The sequence below is a fragment of the Abrus precatorius genome, unplaced genomic scaffold (assembly GCF_003935025.1).
Source record: "Abrus precatorius isolate BTA unplaced genomic scaffold, Abrus_2018 Scaffold11, whole genome shotgun sequence".
Taxonomy (NCBI): domain Eukaryota; kingdom Viridiplantae; phylum Streptophyta; class Magnoliopsida; order Fabales; family Fabaceae; genus Abrus; species Abrus precatorius.
Genome location: NW_020874303.1, coordinates 14,235,343 through 14,250,337, shown reverse-complemented (window position 1 = coordinate 14,250,337; position 14,995 = coordinate 14,235,343). Strand labels below are relative to the sequence as shown.

The following is a 14,995-nucleotide window of genomic DNA, read 5'->3' as shown; positions in this document are numbered from 1 at the left end:
TTTTTATTATTATTATTACAGTAAACTACATACATGTGTACTTTCTACTATATATAATAAGTATATAAAATATTTTGTTTTATATTGTTAACTATTTAAAGATATATTAATAATGACATGAAGTTTTTCTATTTTAAAATTTATTTCAATAAATTTACTTTTAAAATATAAAAATGCTCATTTAGTATTTTAAAAAATACATTCAATATTAATTTAAGAATAAAAAATTATGATATTAAATAAGTTATTTGAATAAGTTATAAATTAAAATGAAATTGATTTTTTATATATTTTGTTTGAATAATTTTATATCATAGTTTTTTCTTAAATTATGTTAAAAAGATAATTTAAAAAAAATCTTACTCAATAAAGTTTCTTCTAGATTGAGTAATTGAAAAATAATCATTATTATTTGCAAGGAAAAATTGTTCTTCAAGCCCTCTTCCTTATATATTGTGTAAACAACATATTCCTTTCCACTAATATTTGTCAAGGGATTAATAGAAATTTTCACAATTTTCATTGGGTCATAATGCTTATTATTAAAAAGATCTTCCTATAAATTAGGATAAAATTACTTTGTAAAAGCAAGTTGGTGACCTAGGTTTGAGAAACCCCATCCTCCGTTATGCAAGTAGCCTATAAAATGATTCACAATCAAAATGCTTAAAATCACTAGAAAACCAAAAAAAAAAAAAAGAGGGTTTAATCTGATTTCTTAAAATTTTAATAAATTTTAGTTATATAAAATGCAAGTCAAAGAAAGTCATACGAAACTAACTATGATTTTTATCAACAAGTGTACCTATTGGTAATTATTTAGTCATTTTAAAATCTAAACTATGAAAATTTAGTGGTATTACATGTCATATAATTATCAATTAAAGTCATATTTAACTGTCTATAAAATAATTATCAAATAAATAGACTAATATAAATAGAAATCAAAGTATTATAATAAAATATATAAAAAATGATAAATATTAAGTCATTACAAATAATAATAATAATAATAATAATAATAATAATAAATAAATAAATAAATAAATAAGCTAGCAAAAAGACTAAGAGAAGTCATGATCGTCATCAATATAAGTGGCAATAGTATCATCATTAGATCTATCAAAATTATTCATGTCATTTGATGGTGACAAATCCTAAAAAATAGATTGAATAGGTAATTGGAGAACTTCTTCCTAGAATCAAAAGATCTTGAAGCATGTATGTTCATGAAAAGAGTCATCACATACAATTCCTAACATTGTTAAGAATTTTACTATTAACATATATTACAATAAGTATTTCATAACCTAAAGAATTTTACAATACCCTTTTCAAGCTTAAAAAACCTAAATATTATTTTTCAATATTGTCTCTTCAAGCAAAAATAAATTACACTCAAAGTTTTTTTTTCCTTTCTAGACAAGCAATAACTCATTTTTATAAAGAAAAATTTATACAAAAAGATAAATAGTTGAGAATAAGTGATTCTAAAAATATTTTGGTACGATTTTTGATAACTTCCATCCTCTTTGCATGATAAAGCCTTTGATTTATAGAGTTTAAAAAATATTTATGTCAAACACCTCATTTATTTATTAGACACACAATATTGCTTTTCTATTATCCCTTATGATGTGTCTAAGTGCTTTTTAGTACCAAGTGTACTTCAAAACTTTTTGTATTCTTGACTTTTTCTTTGTTTTGGTGTAATATATAAAAAAAAATTACAAAAAGTTGGTTAGTCTTTTTCACAAAATTATTTTTCTTTTTCTTGATGTATGTTTCAAACTTTACTAGATCAACTTTTAGTATATTCTCTATTTACACTTTTTTGAAGTTCACACCATTATATATGAGTGAATAGTTTGTTATCAGTGTTGATAGTATAATGTTTTGACTTTTTTTAGACATTATACAAATATGTTATTTTTAGTGTTAAACACAATAATAAATCTGTTAAAGAAGTCATATTCTAGTTAGACTAGAAGTATTGCCTAATTGGATTTGCACTGACTCATACGAAGTTACTAATAAAGCAACAACAAAGGCTTTAGTGGTTTTGTTCATGTGGATACCTAGAGGGATGTGATTGTGAGTGCTATATTTGTCAAAATTAAATAATCCTAAACCGAATTAGTGTGTATGTGCGTATGTTTTGACATTGTTGTAATCACATATATATTTAGGAATCTTTATGTTCTACTGCTATAAATGTGCTATGATTCTTAATAGCTTGTTAGGTTTTTTTTTTTATTAAATGTAACATGTCCTTCTTTAACTTTGGGAACATTGTGAATACCCAATTTTATCCAGGTCCCTTTTAAAAATAAATTTTAAAAATTAAAAAATTAAATATAATGATTCAATTTTTTAGGAGGTTAAGAAAATAAACAAAAAAATTAATTCAAAATTTAAATTCAAAATTTAAATTTTAAAATTTAAAATTAGATTTAGAAATGGTCAAAGTAGTTTGTACATTTTTAGGAAAATGGATGAGAAAAAAAACTGATTACTAGTCATCAAAAAATAAGGGAGCCTTTATTAAAAATAAATAAATAAATAGGATTTAGGATTTTACAAAATACTTATAAATAGGAAGCTTAGGTTTTTAAAAAGAAAAAACTTTTAGGTAGACACCTTTTATTTTTTATGGGGACACTTTGAGAGCATAGAGAGAAAAGGAGAGAGAATTCAAGATAGAGAGCTCAGAAACGAAGAGATTCAAAAGAGAGAGATCGAGAAACGAATAGAAAGAGGAAAGAGTTAAAAAGAAATCAACTGAGAATTAAAGCGTAGTCCTAGAGATTAAGTAGAAAGAACATATCTAAAAGATTGAAGTAAAAGTCTACTCAAAAACTCTGACTCATCATAAATGAGTTAACAAAAATAGAATTCACTTCTCTTTATCTTTCAGTAAGAATTATTATTTCTTTTTTATTTTTATTGTTCTTTTTTTTTTTACTCATCCTATCTCTATGTGTTTTTCTCTTTTGTCTGTATTAAAAAAATTTTCTTTTGCAAATCCTAATTTATCTAACCTAAAAACTTATTATTTTCTTATAAACCTACAAAATTTCTAATTTTCTTTTTAACTCTAAAACTTTTCTTTTTGTGAATCCTAATTTTTTTCTAACATTTATTTGTTTCGTAAAAAAAAAAAATTAAAAGCCTAATTTTTTCTACTCTAAAAATCATTCTTTTTGCAAAATCCTAAAGAATATAATTTTTTTTCAAAAACATGTTTTCAATGATAAACCCTCTTTCTTTTGTATAAACCTAAAAACTCTAATGTTTTTTTAACCCTAAAAGTTCTATTTGCAACCCTAAAAAAAAAAGCCAACATTTTATAATCTTAAAAACATTTTTTTGCAAATTTTAAAAACTAAGCCTTTCTTAATGCTAAAATTATTTCTTTTGTTCATTTTTTCCATCAAGATATATGTATGTTTTTTGTATTCTAAACAAAAAAAGATGGATTTATTTCTTAAAAAATAGAAATTAATATTAAAAAATATTTTAAATCCATGCAACAGCCAAACAATTTTGATAGAGTGGTGGATCCACCTTCAACGTTTTATGGATCACAAGAGTTTATTGAGTAGCCGTGTGCTAACTTGAACCCTGTACAAAAGTGGATTTACTTAAAAAAATCAACTTTTTTCAAAAAAAAGAAAAAGAAAATCTTTGAAACTTATCCAAAACATAAATTTTGAAAAAGAACTACGTGGCAACTTTGATTCTTCCGTTACATACGAAAGATACATAGGAGCGAGAACCTGACCCGTCAAGTCTAATTTTTTTTTTAATTTGTTTTCAAGTCTAAATTATTTTAAAAAAATTTTAAACTAAGAGTAATTTAAAGTAATTCTAAAAAAAAATAAAAATTATTGTGTTTATTTAAAAAATATATATCAAGATAAAATATTTTAAGGTTGTTTTCTCTAATACAAAAATAAGAAGGGGAATAGCATTCTATAAATAATTCTTTATCTCAATTCAAATTAATTTTTTTAATTATAATTCTTTAGTTAAAAATAAAAAATATAAAAAATGAATTTTTAGTTAAAGAAAAATAAAAAAAATAGATGTTATTTAAATTTATTTAATATGAAAATAAAAAAGAATAATATTTTATAAATAATCCATTTTCCAATTCTAATTAATTTTTGCAATTATTTATTTAAAAAATATAAAAAAATGAATTTTTACTTAAAAAATGAAAAAATCAAGTTAGATCTTATTTAAATTTATTTTTAAAAAAATAATAACATTTTTATAAATAATTCATTCCTTTAATTTAAATTTTTTTAATTGTATTTCTTTATAAAAATATAAAATTAAAATCTAAAAAAATTGTAAAAATTTGAAATAAGGCTAAAAACTAATGACAAATTTAAAAATAATAAGAAGAATATTAGTCGTTTTCCTTTAGAGTGAAATAAATATTTTTAAGTAAAATAATTTTTGCACAATTAATTAGAATAATAACATTTTAATTAAAGGATGTCGTAAGGTGTTAATATCTTTCTTAAACGTAAATGACTCCCAAGCCTAAATCTGATTTCGAAGATTTTTTAAATTTTTTTTTTAATGTTTTCTTTAATAAACTTTGGTGACGACTCCTTGTCATCGCTGTCTCATCTGACCGCGGTTGCAACAAATATAGATTCTCTTCTCCTCATATTTTGCTACCATCCACTATTAAGGTATCATATGCTTGATCTTTTTCTTAAAGTGTGCATTTGAGATGATTTATAATTTTGATATTCATATCCTTTTGAGTCCTTTATGCTTAGTTTTTATAAATATTTGATGGAGATATTAAATTTGTTCCTTAGTTTCTTTTTTGTCCTTAGAAAGAGGTGAAAGATATTACGATAGTGTTTTGTTTGTCAAGATCAAGAGAGTTATCTAGCTTTACTTGATTTTAGTGAAGCTTTCCTACTCAAAGGTTGTGTAGAATAAACACTAATGGATCTATTCTTCAATCTTCTTTGTTAATGACTTATGGAATGATTGGTCATAATAATACAGGTCAATTGCTTAGAGCTTTTACTTGCAACCTTAATATCTGTTCTATCATCGATTGATCCATAATTATGGGTTATTATGTGAGTAAATATTATTCACATAAGATTATATGAAATTAGAATACTAAAGAGAATTAAAAATACCACTAATAAAACTTTAGACTTACTCGTTGAAGATATAACTTTTATAATAAAATTTATCATACTTGATTTCTAAATTATATGACAACTAATAGGCTAGACCTTCCTCAATAATTCACTCTCCCAAATTCCAACTATCAACAGGGCAAGTTGTGAAGGTGTGACTATACGATTCTTGGTCACTATAGAAGAATCTAACTAAATATAAAAAGTATTAATCCTAGTTCCTTCCTATCATAGATATTTGAGTTAAAGTCTACAATTCAATCCATACTAATAAATTACATATCTAAACCTAAACAAACATATCATTGAAAATTAATTATTATATAGGCTTACTCATGCACTCAATCTGGATCATCAAATTACTTTGTTTTTATTGACAACAAAATAATAATTAATTACAATCCATAAAGAATTATTCAATAATTCTAATATTTTCTTACTTGGACAAAACCAATTGCATAATTTTAATTAAAAAATAGTTTATGAAATGACTCTCGAGCTAATGATTAATTTAATAATGTGGTTACATTTTAGAGAACACATGATGGTGCAATATCTAAAGATGACTATGTTCAATTAAAGTAAAATAGTATCAAATCATGACAACCGTTGTATATTATACGATATAGGACTTTTTATAATTACAAATATTATCAACTTTATCGATCAATCATTAATGTAGAATGTAGCAAAAAAATGATATGCTGATATGATCCAAAAGTTAAAGCATCATTTTTTTTGTCACTCCTTACAATTTCTCTTAGAAGTCTTAAAGCTAGGGAAATTATATGGTCTTTCGAAAAACAGTCATATCTCATCTCCAAATAGTATTGACCACTAGAATAGTAGTTCCAATGATATTGAGCTCAAAATTACAATTACACCTAAACTATAATGTATTAATATCATAGGCTTTATAATTCTTAGTTAAGGAATCATTTAACTTAAATTATATATTAATATACTTAACAACTATATCATTTTTCTTCACAAAATCTCTTATAGTCAAATACTTCCATTTTAATTCTTAGAACCATTAGCAATTTTATTATTATTTGTGTAGAACACTTTATTATCACAATAAGTATTCAATGGTTTAATAATAAAGTTTAAAATATAAAGTCTTGTGACCAAATTTCTTAACAAACAACATGAGAGTCAACATAACAAGAAATAAATTTTACTAATAAAGTAGAAGAACATAATAGTTGATTTCTTAGACTTATTAGATATAGAACCTTCAACCATTATAAAGATGTATCTTGAAGTTAATTTCTATCACTAGAGCACCTTTCAATATCTAAATATGTGTAACCCATAATCTTTAAGTTGTCAACTCTCATATATACAAGCACATACTTTTTAGTCCACTTAGGATAAATACACTAATTAACTTCATTTTCAACTACAATAGTTATCAGAATAATAACAGAAAGAACATATATGCAATGACAAAGAACAATATTAGATGATAGGACATTAATCTCATTGAATGATATAATAGGTGTACTGCATCAAACTTTAAAAATTAGACATTCATGAACTATACTATCTTTTTTTTTCTTAGTTGTCTCATTTTCAAAAACCCACTCAAAAGATGTCTAAAGATAGTCCTCTTGATAACAATATGACTAAACCTATCAAACCTTTCTCATTAAGCCAAAAATTCCTTTTTACGTAAAACTAAATCAAGATAAATAATTCTCAACAAAAATTATAAATTTGGCTTTCATTTGCCATTGTTTATCCAATGAGATCTTAATGAAGGAAAAATAATTGTTCATAAAAAGAAAAAATTTATCATCAAGACAAAATATAAATGCATCAAAATATATTATAAGACAAGATATAGTTGAGTGAGACTAGTAAAATAGTACATTTTCCTTTGTGTAGAGTACACAAATCAAAGTTATTTATTCAAGTCAATACCTTAAGTGGATTAATCCATATGCACATTGGACTAAGAAATTATCTCCTTTAAAAAGATAAATCTCTCTACACAGTGCATTCTTCATTAACTCCATCTATTTTTCACTTTCAACCAAAACATATAGACAATCACATGCAAAGATAATTATTAGGCTTACTCAGACACTCAATTTGGGTCATGAAATAATCTATTTTTATGAAAAACAAAACAATAATTAATTGTAATCTACAAAGAATTATTAGATAATTAGAATGTATTATTCATTCTATACACATTGCAAATAGTTTAAACTTAAAATTTTCATTATTAAGTCCTTTCTTTTACAAATTAATAGTAAGTTAAAAGGATATGACATGTAAGGATCAATGTTCAAAGTCGATCATATGCAAAACTTACACCTTTATTCCCTTTCTTTAATCTCCATCTCCCTTTCTTATACAAAAAAATATGTCATTATTATCTTTGTCTTGATAGTTTAGTAGTAAGTTAGAGTAGCATGATACATGAAGAACCAGTTTAAATTTTGTCATATACAAAAATTACACTTCTAACTTACCCTTCTTATAGACCTTAAATACTAGTGTGCTGATATTTAATAATAGCTTTTATTATGCAGATTATTAAAATAAAACATCAATTTTAATTAGAGAATAACACCAACTAAAAATATTGCATTTAATTTTTGCAAATGAAAACAACATTATTAAAATTTGTGTCATACCTTTATTAATAAAAAAACATTTCATTCTTACAAAATTTCTCTCTTAATCATGAGATAAAGACTATTGTGTCAACTTTTAAAGTTTGCTTGTGTGTTATCAAATTTTGTAATGTCAATTTGTTTATTATTTAGATCAAAATAGTTGCATTATTTTATGTTAGCAAGTTTCTATGCATTGCTAACATAAATAAATTTTATAAAAATATAATTTAATTATTAATAATAAATATTTTATCATACTAAATAAAATTAAATTAAAAAGATAAATTTTAAAAATTATAAAATATATAAATTTAAATTAAGATCAAATTAAACAAATTATTTAACACATAAAAAGTCACGTGACATAATTGAGGTAAAAATTAACGCCTAAAAATATTCTCACTAGAGCCAATAAAATAGACTAATCTATTTAAACTTGTTACATTGTAGATACTTTAAAATTTAGGTACAAATCACTTCAAAATTTCTTGCCAAATGTGTTTAGAATTTTTTTTTATGTAAATAATTTATTATATTAAATAATGAGAATATGTTTGAGAATTAATTTTTTATTGATTACACCACCTCATTTTTCCAACATTAAAAATATATATTTTTGGGTTAATTTTTATTCTTTTACATACCATTTTGTATTTTAAAGTTAAATTTAATTTAAAATTTAAATCTTAAATAGATGGTATAACATTAAATATTTCTTCTTTAAAATAAATCAAAATTTAATATTATTATAATATTAATATTCTTAATTTGAGTTTAATTTTAAATAAGTAAATTTTATTTAATCTAAATTTAAAAAAAAAATTCGAAGTTAGAGACCACACAAGATGTTCCAAGTTCAAAAAAGGCAAATTCTACTTGTGATTTGTGGTTGCTGTTGAAAAATTTTTGCACATGTTAAATTTCGATAATAGGAATAGAGTTGACAAAATGAACATACTTAAAATTGTTAATAAAATATAAAATTTGAATTTTAAAAATTAAAATTAATTCGAGCTATTTAGACTCAGTTGAATTAAGCTCCGAAAAATCCATATAAAATAAAGTAAAGTTTGTCTATTTTGCAGACTTTAGACGGCTCTTAAATAGATCCACGCTAGACCCTTGTCTGATGTGTACATGTTTTTGTTACCCTCACTTGAAGAGACCATTTGGAGACTAAGCGATTGAAGTGTGGGCTAATCTTTTGGCCCAAATTGTATCTTTCAATTGCTTTGATCCTTTATATGATAGAAATAGTTTTTACCATAAAAAAGAAAGAAAAAGATGATAAAAATAGTGTCTTAAGGTCTAACCCTTAAACTCCATATATACTTTGGAGTATTGTTTTATTTTTTGTTCATTAGGGAGTGGCCATATTCCTATGTATAATTATTTTTTAAATCCCATACTTGTAACTAGCAACGAGACCTTATATTATCACAAAAAATTCATTATATTTTTTAGTTTTGAAAATCATATCTCTTTAATTTTTTCATCAAATAAAATATATAAAATATCTACTATGTTTTATAAAAGTTGCTTCTTTTAAAATTTTCACTAGGGAGGTTAATTTGTAAATCGGATTCATCTCGATTAGGTTGCGGAAGAATCCCAATCACGTGCATAGCTTTTTTGGTTTAAAAAATAGTTATTTTCTTTTAAAGAAAAAATGTTTGTGTGATGTTATTTCTGAACGCATCCCAGGTTGAAACCTGGACTATCGGATTCCACGAATTGTGAACTGATAAAAGCGCAAGCAACTGGGAATAAAGTCGATTCTCAAAATTCAAACCCAAAAATTAAAGACCCATCATATTGTAATGCTACTTTAGGTTACCCTTTTACTTGTATTCTCTTAAAGTAAAATCCTTTTTCGTTTTTCTTAATGACTATTCTTTTCAGGTTGCCCCAAATGCCGGATGTTCAAGCCCTTGTTAATGATTTTGTGAATCAGCTTAAGAAACGGTAACTTTTTATTCTCTGATACTGTCTGAGTTCAACGAATAGTGTAATAGGAACTATCATGTGAGTTTTGGGTTTTAGGAACTGATTTTTGATGTTTTCTCCATGTGAGTGTGTGTGTTGTGTGGTTTATGAATATTTTTGGTTTGTATTTATTTAGCTATTTATTTTGTTGTGCGATGGTAGTAAAATTGAAGGTTCTCAGGCCACAGCAAAGCAAGCAGCAGAGTTGCTCCGGGCTGTGATTTCGCAGCAGCGGGTGCCACACACAAACCAGGCCACAGCTCTGATTAATGCTGTAAGGGCTGTGGGGGAGCAGCTTATTGCTGCTAATCCTATTGGTATGCTTGGTTTTTTGTTTTTTTAAAAACAATAAATATGCATTTTGGGTTTGTTGTGTTCAATGTTTTTATAGCAGTCAAAGTATGTATTTTCAGGTTTATTTGCTTCTGAGTAAATATTTAATTTGATCCTTGAAAGTGACGTTCTGTATAATTTAGCCCTCAAATGTGTTAACTTACTCACATTTTGGTCCTTCTTTGACAAAAAATATTAAGCAAAATAAGAGTAAAATGTAAGCAAAATTGATATATTTGGAGACCAAATTGCATGCGTCAACACTTTCAGGGATCAATTAGTTTCCAAAATGAATCAAAATGTGAAAAAGTTAACACGTTTGAAGATCAGATTGTGCAAAGCAAAACTTTTATGAATTAAATAGAGTGTTGCTTCATAAACCAATTTGTGTATTTACTCCTGCCTTATGTTGAAGGATGTTTTACTGTCACATGCACATGGTTATTGTGATTTGGGAATTGAGATTAGTTTATTGTTTGCCAATCAGAACTTGTTATGTATGTGATTGCAGAGTTAGCTGTTGGAAATATTGTGAGGCGTGTTTTGCACATTATAAGGGAGGAGGATCTTTCCCTTGCAACAGCTGCTATGGCTGGTTTGGGAATATCTGCTGCAAGTGATGATGAAGATGATGTGGAGCGAGATGATCATCCTGTTTTATCTGCTGCTGCTGTTGCAGCTGCTGCAAGAAGCACCTTGCGTCCCCCGTCATTGCAAACTCTTCTAGAGGATACGTCTGAGTCAACCGCTGTTCCACACACATCTTCCTCAGGGGGTGAATCTGAAGGGAAAAGTAGATGTGAGGATGGCTAGAAATTATTGACCTTGAATTGTTATAACGTTAATGATATTGTCCACGATTATTCTTTTTGTATTTTGATAAAAAAATAGATTTTGTTTTTCTTGGTATGCAGAAATTCAAGCTTAAATGCAATGGACTAATTATTATTATTTTTTGTTTTTCATTTCACCTTTTTTACATGCAAAAAATATGCTACAAAACAAATGAGGCTTTTTAAGATAACTTAGATGCAGTTAATGTTCCTTCTTGCTATGCCAATAAGGCATTGTTGTTCTGGTGTTCAACTGCATTTAGGTATTCAACTGCATTTATCTTTTTTAGTTTGAATTTTGTTATCCTTTGATACAGCTGTTGAAAAGGGTTCAAGAGGTAAGAAGCTGAAGCATGATGTAATTGAAGCAGTCAATGAACTTATTCAAGACATATCCACTTGCTATGAACAAATAGCAGAGCAGGCAGTAGAGCACATTCATCAAAAGTTCGTCTCTCCTGAAACTATTCTATGATCTATTGTTTATCTCTTGCTACTTTAAAGTGCTCGTTTGAAAACATGCTTTTACAATATCCCCTAAAGCCTGATTGATCTGTGATTGTGAAAAGCTTGCATGTAAATTCTTACATACTTACATGCCAGTTTTTTTTTACCTAGAACATGCTAAGGATCATGCTATTTTATTTTGTCATCAATGTTAAGACAGTCAGACTTCTTACTACTGCTCATAAATAGGCATTCCAATGCCCAAGATTTCTCCTCTTTATAGTTGATTGAAGGCTTTTGTGTTGTGATTGGAGAAATATTTACCATGTCATATAGTGAATATTACATTTTAAATATTTCAAGATTTGTTTAATTCTCAAATCACAAACTAAACTTTTATTATGTATAACACTTAGATGGGAGGCAATGCATATGTTAAATGTCTGATGCTTGTTTTAGTGCTTTCTACATTTTTTGATATGAGGGAAAGATTGGATTGACATGGCAAAGATTAACACAATGGAAGATTCCAATTAATTTTTTATTAACTCTTTATATGGTTAAGTTTATCAAGCTACTCTTTAATTAAAGCTTGCCTTGTAGGCTGGTTAACCCTTTTTGTTTTATTAGCTTCTTCTGGGGACTGCATTACCTTCATTTTGAAGCAAATAATGATTTTATTATTTTATGAACTTATGCCAATTTTATTGCTGGGGATAGCTACTATTGGCTGACATAACTGGTCAAAGAGCAATTTTGAAGTACAGGATATTAACTTAGAATCTCATGCATATGTTTGATAAATGCCTTGTAATTTACAACATGAAACAGCAAAGTCTTTAATATTTTATCTTTTTGAAAGTAACTCTGACATGGTTTGTTGCTTTAAATTGGGAAAATGAGTTGTTTCATCCTTCCATGTTTCCCAAATTCAATGGTGTTTTCATGTTGCCAAGGGTTGCTTTATCTACATGACTAACATTAGGGTCCATTTTCCTTCACTTATTTGATGATTTATTTTCTTGCATCCCTGGTATCTTAAATATCAATGCAAATGTTCTTCTATTGATGTATGCGATTATGTCTGGATATTATGATGTTATTCTTTTTTAAACGAAGAAAATCTTTTGTTCTTTTTCTTATTTGTTTTTATTCCTATTTTTCAGTGAGGTAATATTAACACTAGGCAGCTCAAAAACAGTGTTGGAATTTCTTTATGCTGCAAAGGAGAAAAAGAGATCGTTTAAGGTCTTTGTTGCTGAGGGTGCCCCAAGGTTAGTAATTATGTCCAATCAACATTTGCAAGGCATGATTATGGTTTATTTGTTTATATTCTTCATAAAACCAATTAATGTTGACTTGACACTGTATGCAATTAGATATCAGGGCCATCTCCTTGCAAAAGAATTGGCTGCCCGAGGCTTACAGACCACAGTAATTACTGATTCTGCAGTTTTTGCTATGATATCCCGAGTGAACATGGTATGCAAAGGTCTTGGTGTAAATTATGGATTTAAGAATCTTATTCTGAATTTAAATTGATTTCAATTTACCGTTATTTAGGTTATAGTTGGAGCTCATGCTGTCATGGCTAATGGTGGAGTTATTGCCCCGGTAGGGTTACATATGGTTGCACTTGCAGCTCAAAAGCATGCCGTTCCTTTTGTTGTACTTGCTGGGAGTCACAAGGTAAATTGTTAACATATAATCTCTGTCTATCTCACATCTGTCATTTTATATGAAACAAAATTCTTATGACTTTGATGTCCTGTTTAAATATAGAAATGGTGTGATAGTTCACTGCCAAATCTGCGGGAGGGAAAGAATACAAATTTTTTTTAACGCACAATAGACTTGTGAATTAGTTGTCTGTCAGTTGATTGATCTAATAACAGAATACAATTTGGAAAACGAAATATCTGGTCAAAATAAATATTTAATCTTAGTCCTTGTTTAGGCTATTTAGACAACTTTTCATGCATCATCTCAGTTACCAACTGTTTGGCTTTCATTCATAGTTGCTTTATTTTATTGACAGTTGTGCCCTTTGTATCCACACAATCCTGAAGTCCTACTGAATGAGCTGAGATCCCCATCGGAGCTACTTGACTTTGGGGAATTCTCAGATTGCATGGATTATGCAAGTGGTGCTGGTTCTCTCCATGTCATTAATCCAACATTTGATTATGTACCACCGAACCTTGTTAGTCTCTTTATTACTGACACGTAAGTTGAACTGAAACTGATTGTGAAGTCTAACTTTACTTCATCGTTGACTCAAGGAAGGAGTGTACTAATTGGTTTCTTTTTCTGCATTCACTGATTTGAAAATTATTTCTTCTCAGCGGGGGGCATAACCCATCATATATGTACCGGCTTATAGCTGATTATTACTCTGCTGATGATTTGGTGGTGAAACAAAGACCTACTTCAGGGAGTTGAGTTCAGCTAATTCAATTTTTGGTCTTGTAACGGTGAGGAAGCAATTAAATTTTATATACATGCATTTTGTAATTGCATCTATATTCTAATAGTTGAGAGAATTGGTGAAGCAGCTGTATTAATTTGAAACAGAAAAAGGTAAGTGTAGAAGTTGTGCTTGTGCAGTCAATATTGTGACATACCAGTAGAATCCAGATCCTATCTGGGCTTTATTGAGATGGGACAAAGGCACACAACCCATCTACTGTAGTGATCCAATTTTCTTTCGTTCTAAAATTCTGTGCTCATCTTTCTTTCAACGGTTTTTGTTCTTTGGGATGAGGGCTACTTTTGAATGATAAGTAATTTTCATTAAAAGATGAAACATACTATTCTTTGTATGAATCATATAATTCATGACTTTCGGCAGTCAAACAATTGTTATTCTTTTTATCATTTAATCATCTAAGGCTTTTGTAATAAATTTGAAATGGATTTTCTTTTCTAAAGTAACGTATTTAATGAGATTCCTTTGCTCAATTTTCAGGTTGTCTGTGATGTTCTCTGAGGAACCGTTGGCTAGTGATATATGTTCATGATCATTTGTGCAGCAGAAAATGAACCTTATGCAATCAGGCATTGGAGTGGAGAATTATGACGGGAAAAGATATGGGAAAATTCCATTTTTTGTGGTTGCTGACTTCGGGGACATACCCTCTAGTCGTTTTAATTTTTGGTCCAATCGTGAGCAATGATATCAAGGGTCTCCTAACCTTTTTTGTTTTGTTTTTACTGCACATCTTTGTTTACTCATAAAGAAATGATAATAGTTTCGTTCTTTATATAGAAACATCCTGTCTAGTTATATGAATTTTGTTTGAAAATGTGGTTCTGATAGTAACTTGTTTGTTGTTTGAGCAAAGGAAAATTCCAGATTTTTGATAACTTAGTTTAAGTGGATGATGGATTGTCTAGAGATGTAGAAGTAATCTATCCTGAAATAATATTGGCAAAATAAATTTTTTCTTCAACTTTTTTTTTTGTTACAGTTTGATTTTATTCAATTTATTTTATTTTGGTCTTTTAACTTTATTTTTTATTTCAATTTGGTCTTTAACCTTTTTTCATAAATGTCAATCAAATAAGTCTATTCATTAATTAT

The 14,995-nt window shown here is 27.3% G+C and overlaps 1 protein-coding gene across 1 annotated transcript; it reads left to right on the top strand.

Annotated features, from left to right (window-relative positions):
* Positions 1-9,481: 9,481 nt before the first annotated feature.
* Positions 9,482-14,772, top strand: LOC113855190 (translation initiation factor eIF-2B subunit beta). Its single transcript, XM_027486723.1, has 11 exons — positions 9,482-9,630; positions 9,716-9,778; positions 9,962-10,116; positions 10,644-10,931; positions 11,283-11,412; positions 12,579-12,686; positions 12,792-12,894; positions 12,976-13,101; positions 13,451-13,638; positions 13,758-13,886; positions 14,381-14,772. Exons 2-10 carry the CDS (start codon positions 9,726-9,728, stop codon positions 13,852-13,854), a joined length of 1,248 nt encoding a protein of 415 aa, XP_027342524.1. The 5' UTR covers positions 9,482-9,630; positions 9,716-9,725; the 3' UTR covers positions 13,855-13,886; positions 14,381-14,772.
* The last annotated feature ends 223 nt before the right edge of the window (positions 14,773-14,995 follow it).

Coding starts and splice junctions, on each gene's coding strand:
- LOC113855190 (XM_027486723.1), top strand. CDS start 9,726: ATGCCGGATGTTCAAGCCCTTGTTAATGATTTTGTGAATCAGCTTAAG. Junction 11,413..12,578: donor GTAGAGCACATTCATCAAAA/GTTCGTCTCTCC, acceptor CCTATTTTTCAG/TGAGGTAATATTAACACTAG. Junction 12,687..12,791: donor GTTGCTGAGGGTGCCCCAAG/GTTAGTAATTAT, acceptor GTATGCAATTAG/ATATCAGGGCCATCTCCTTG.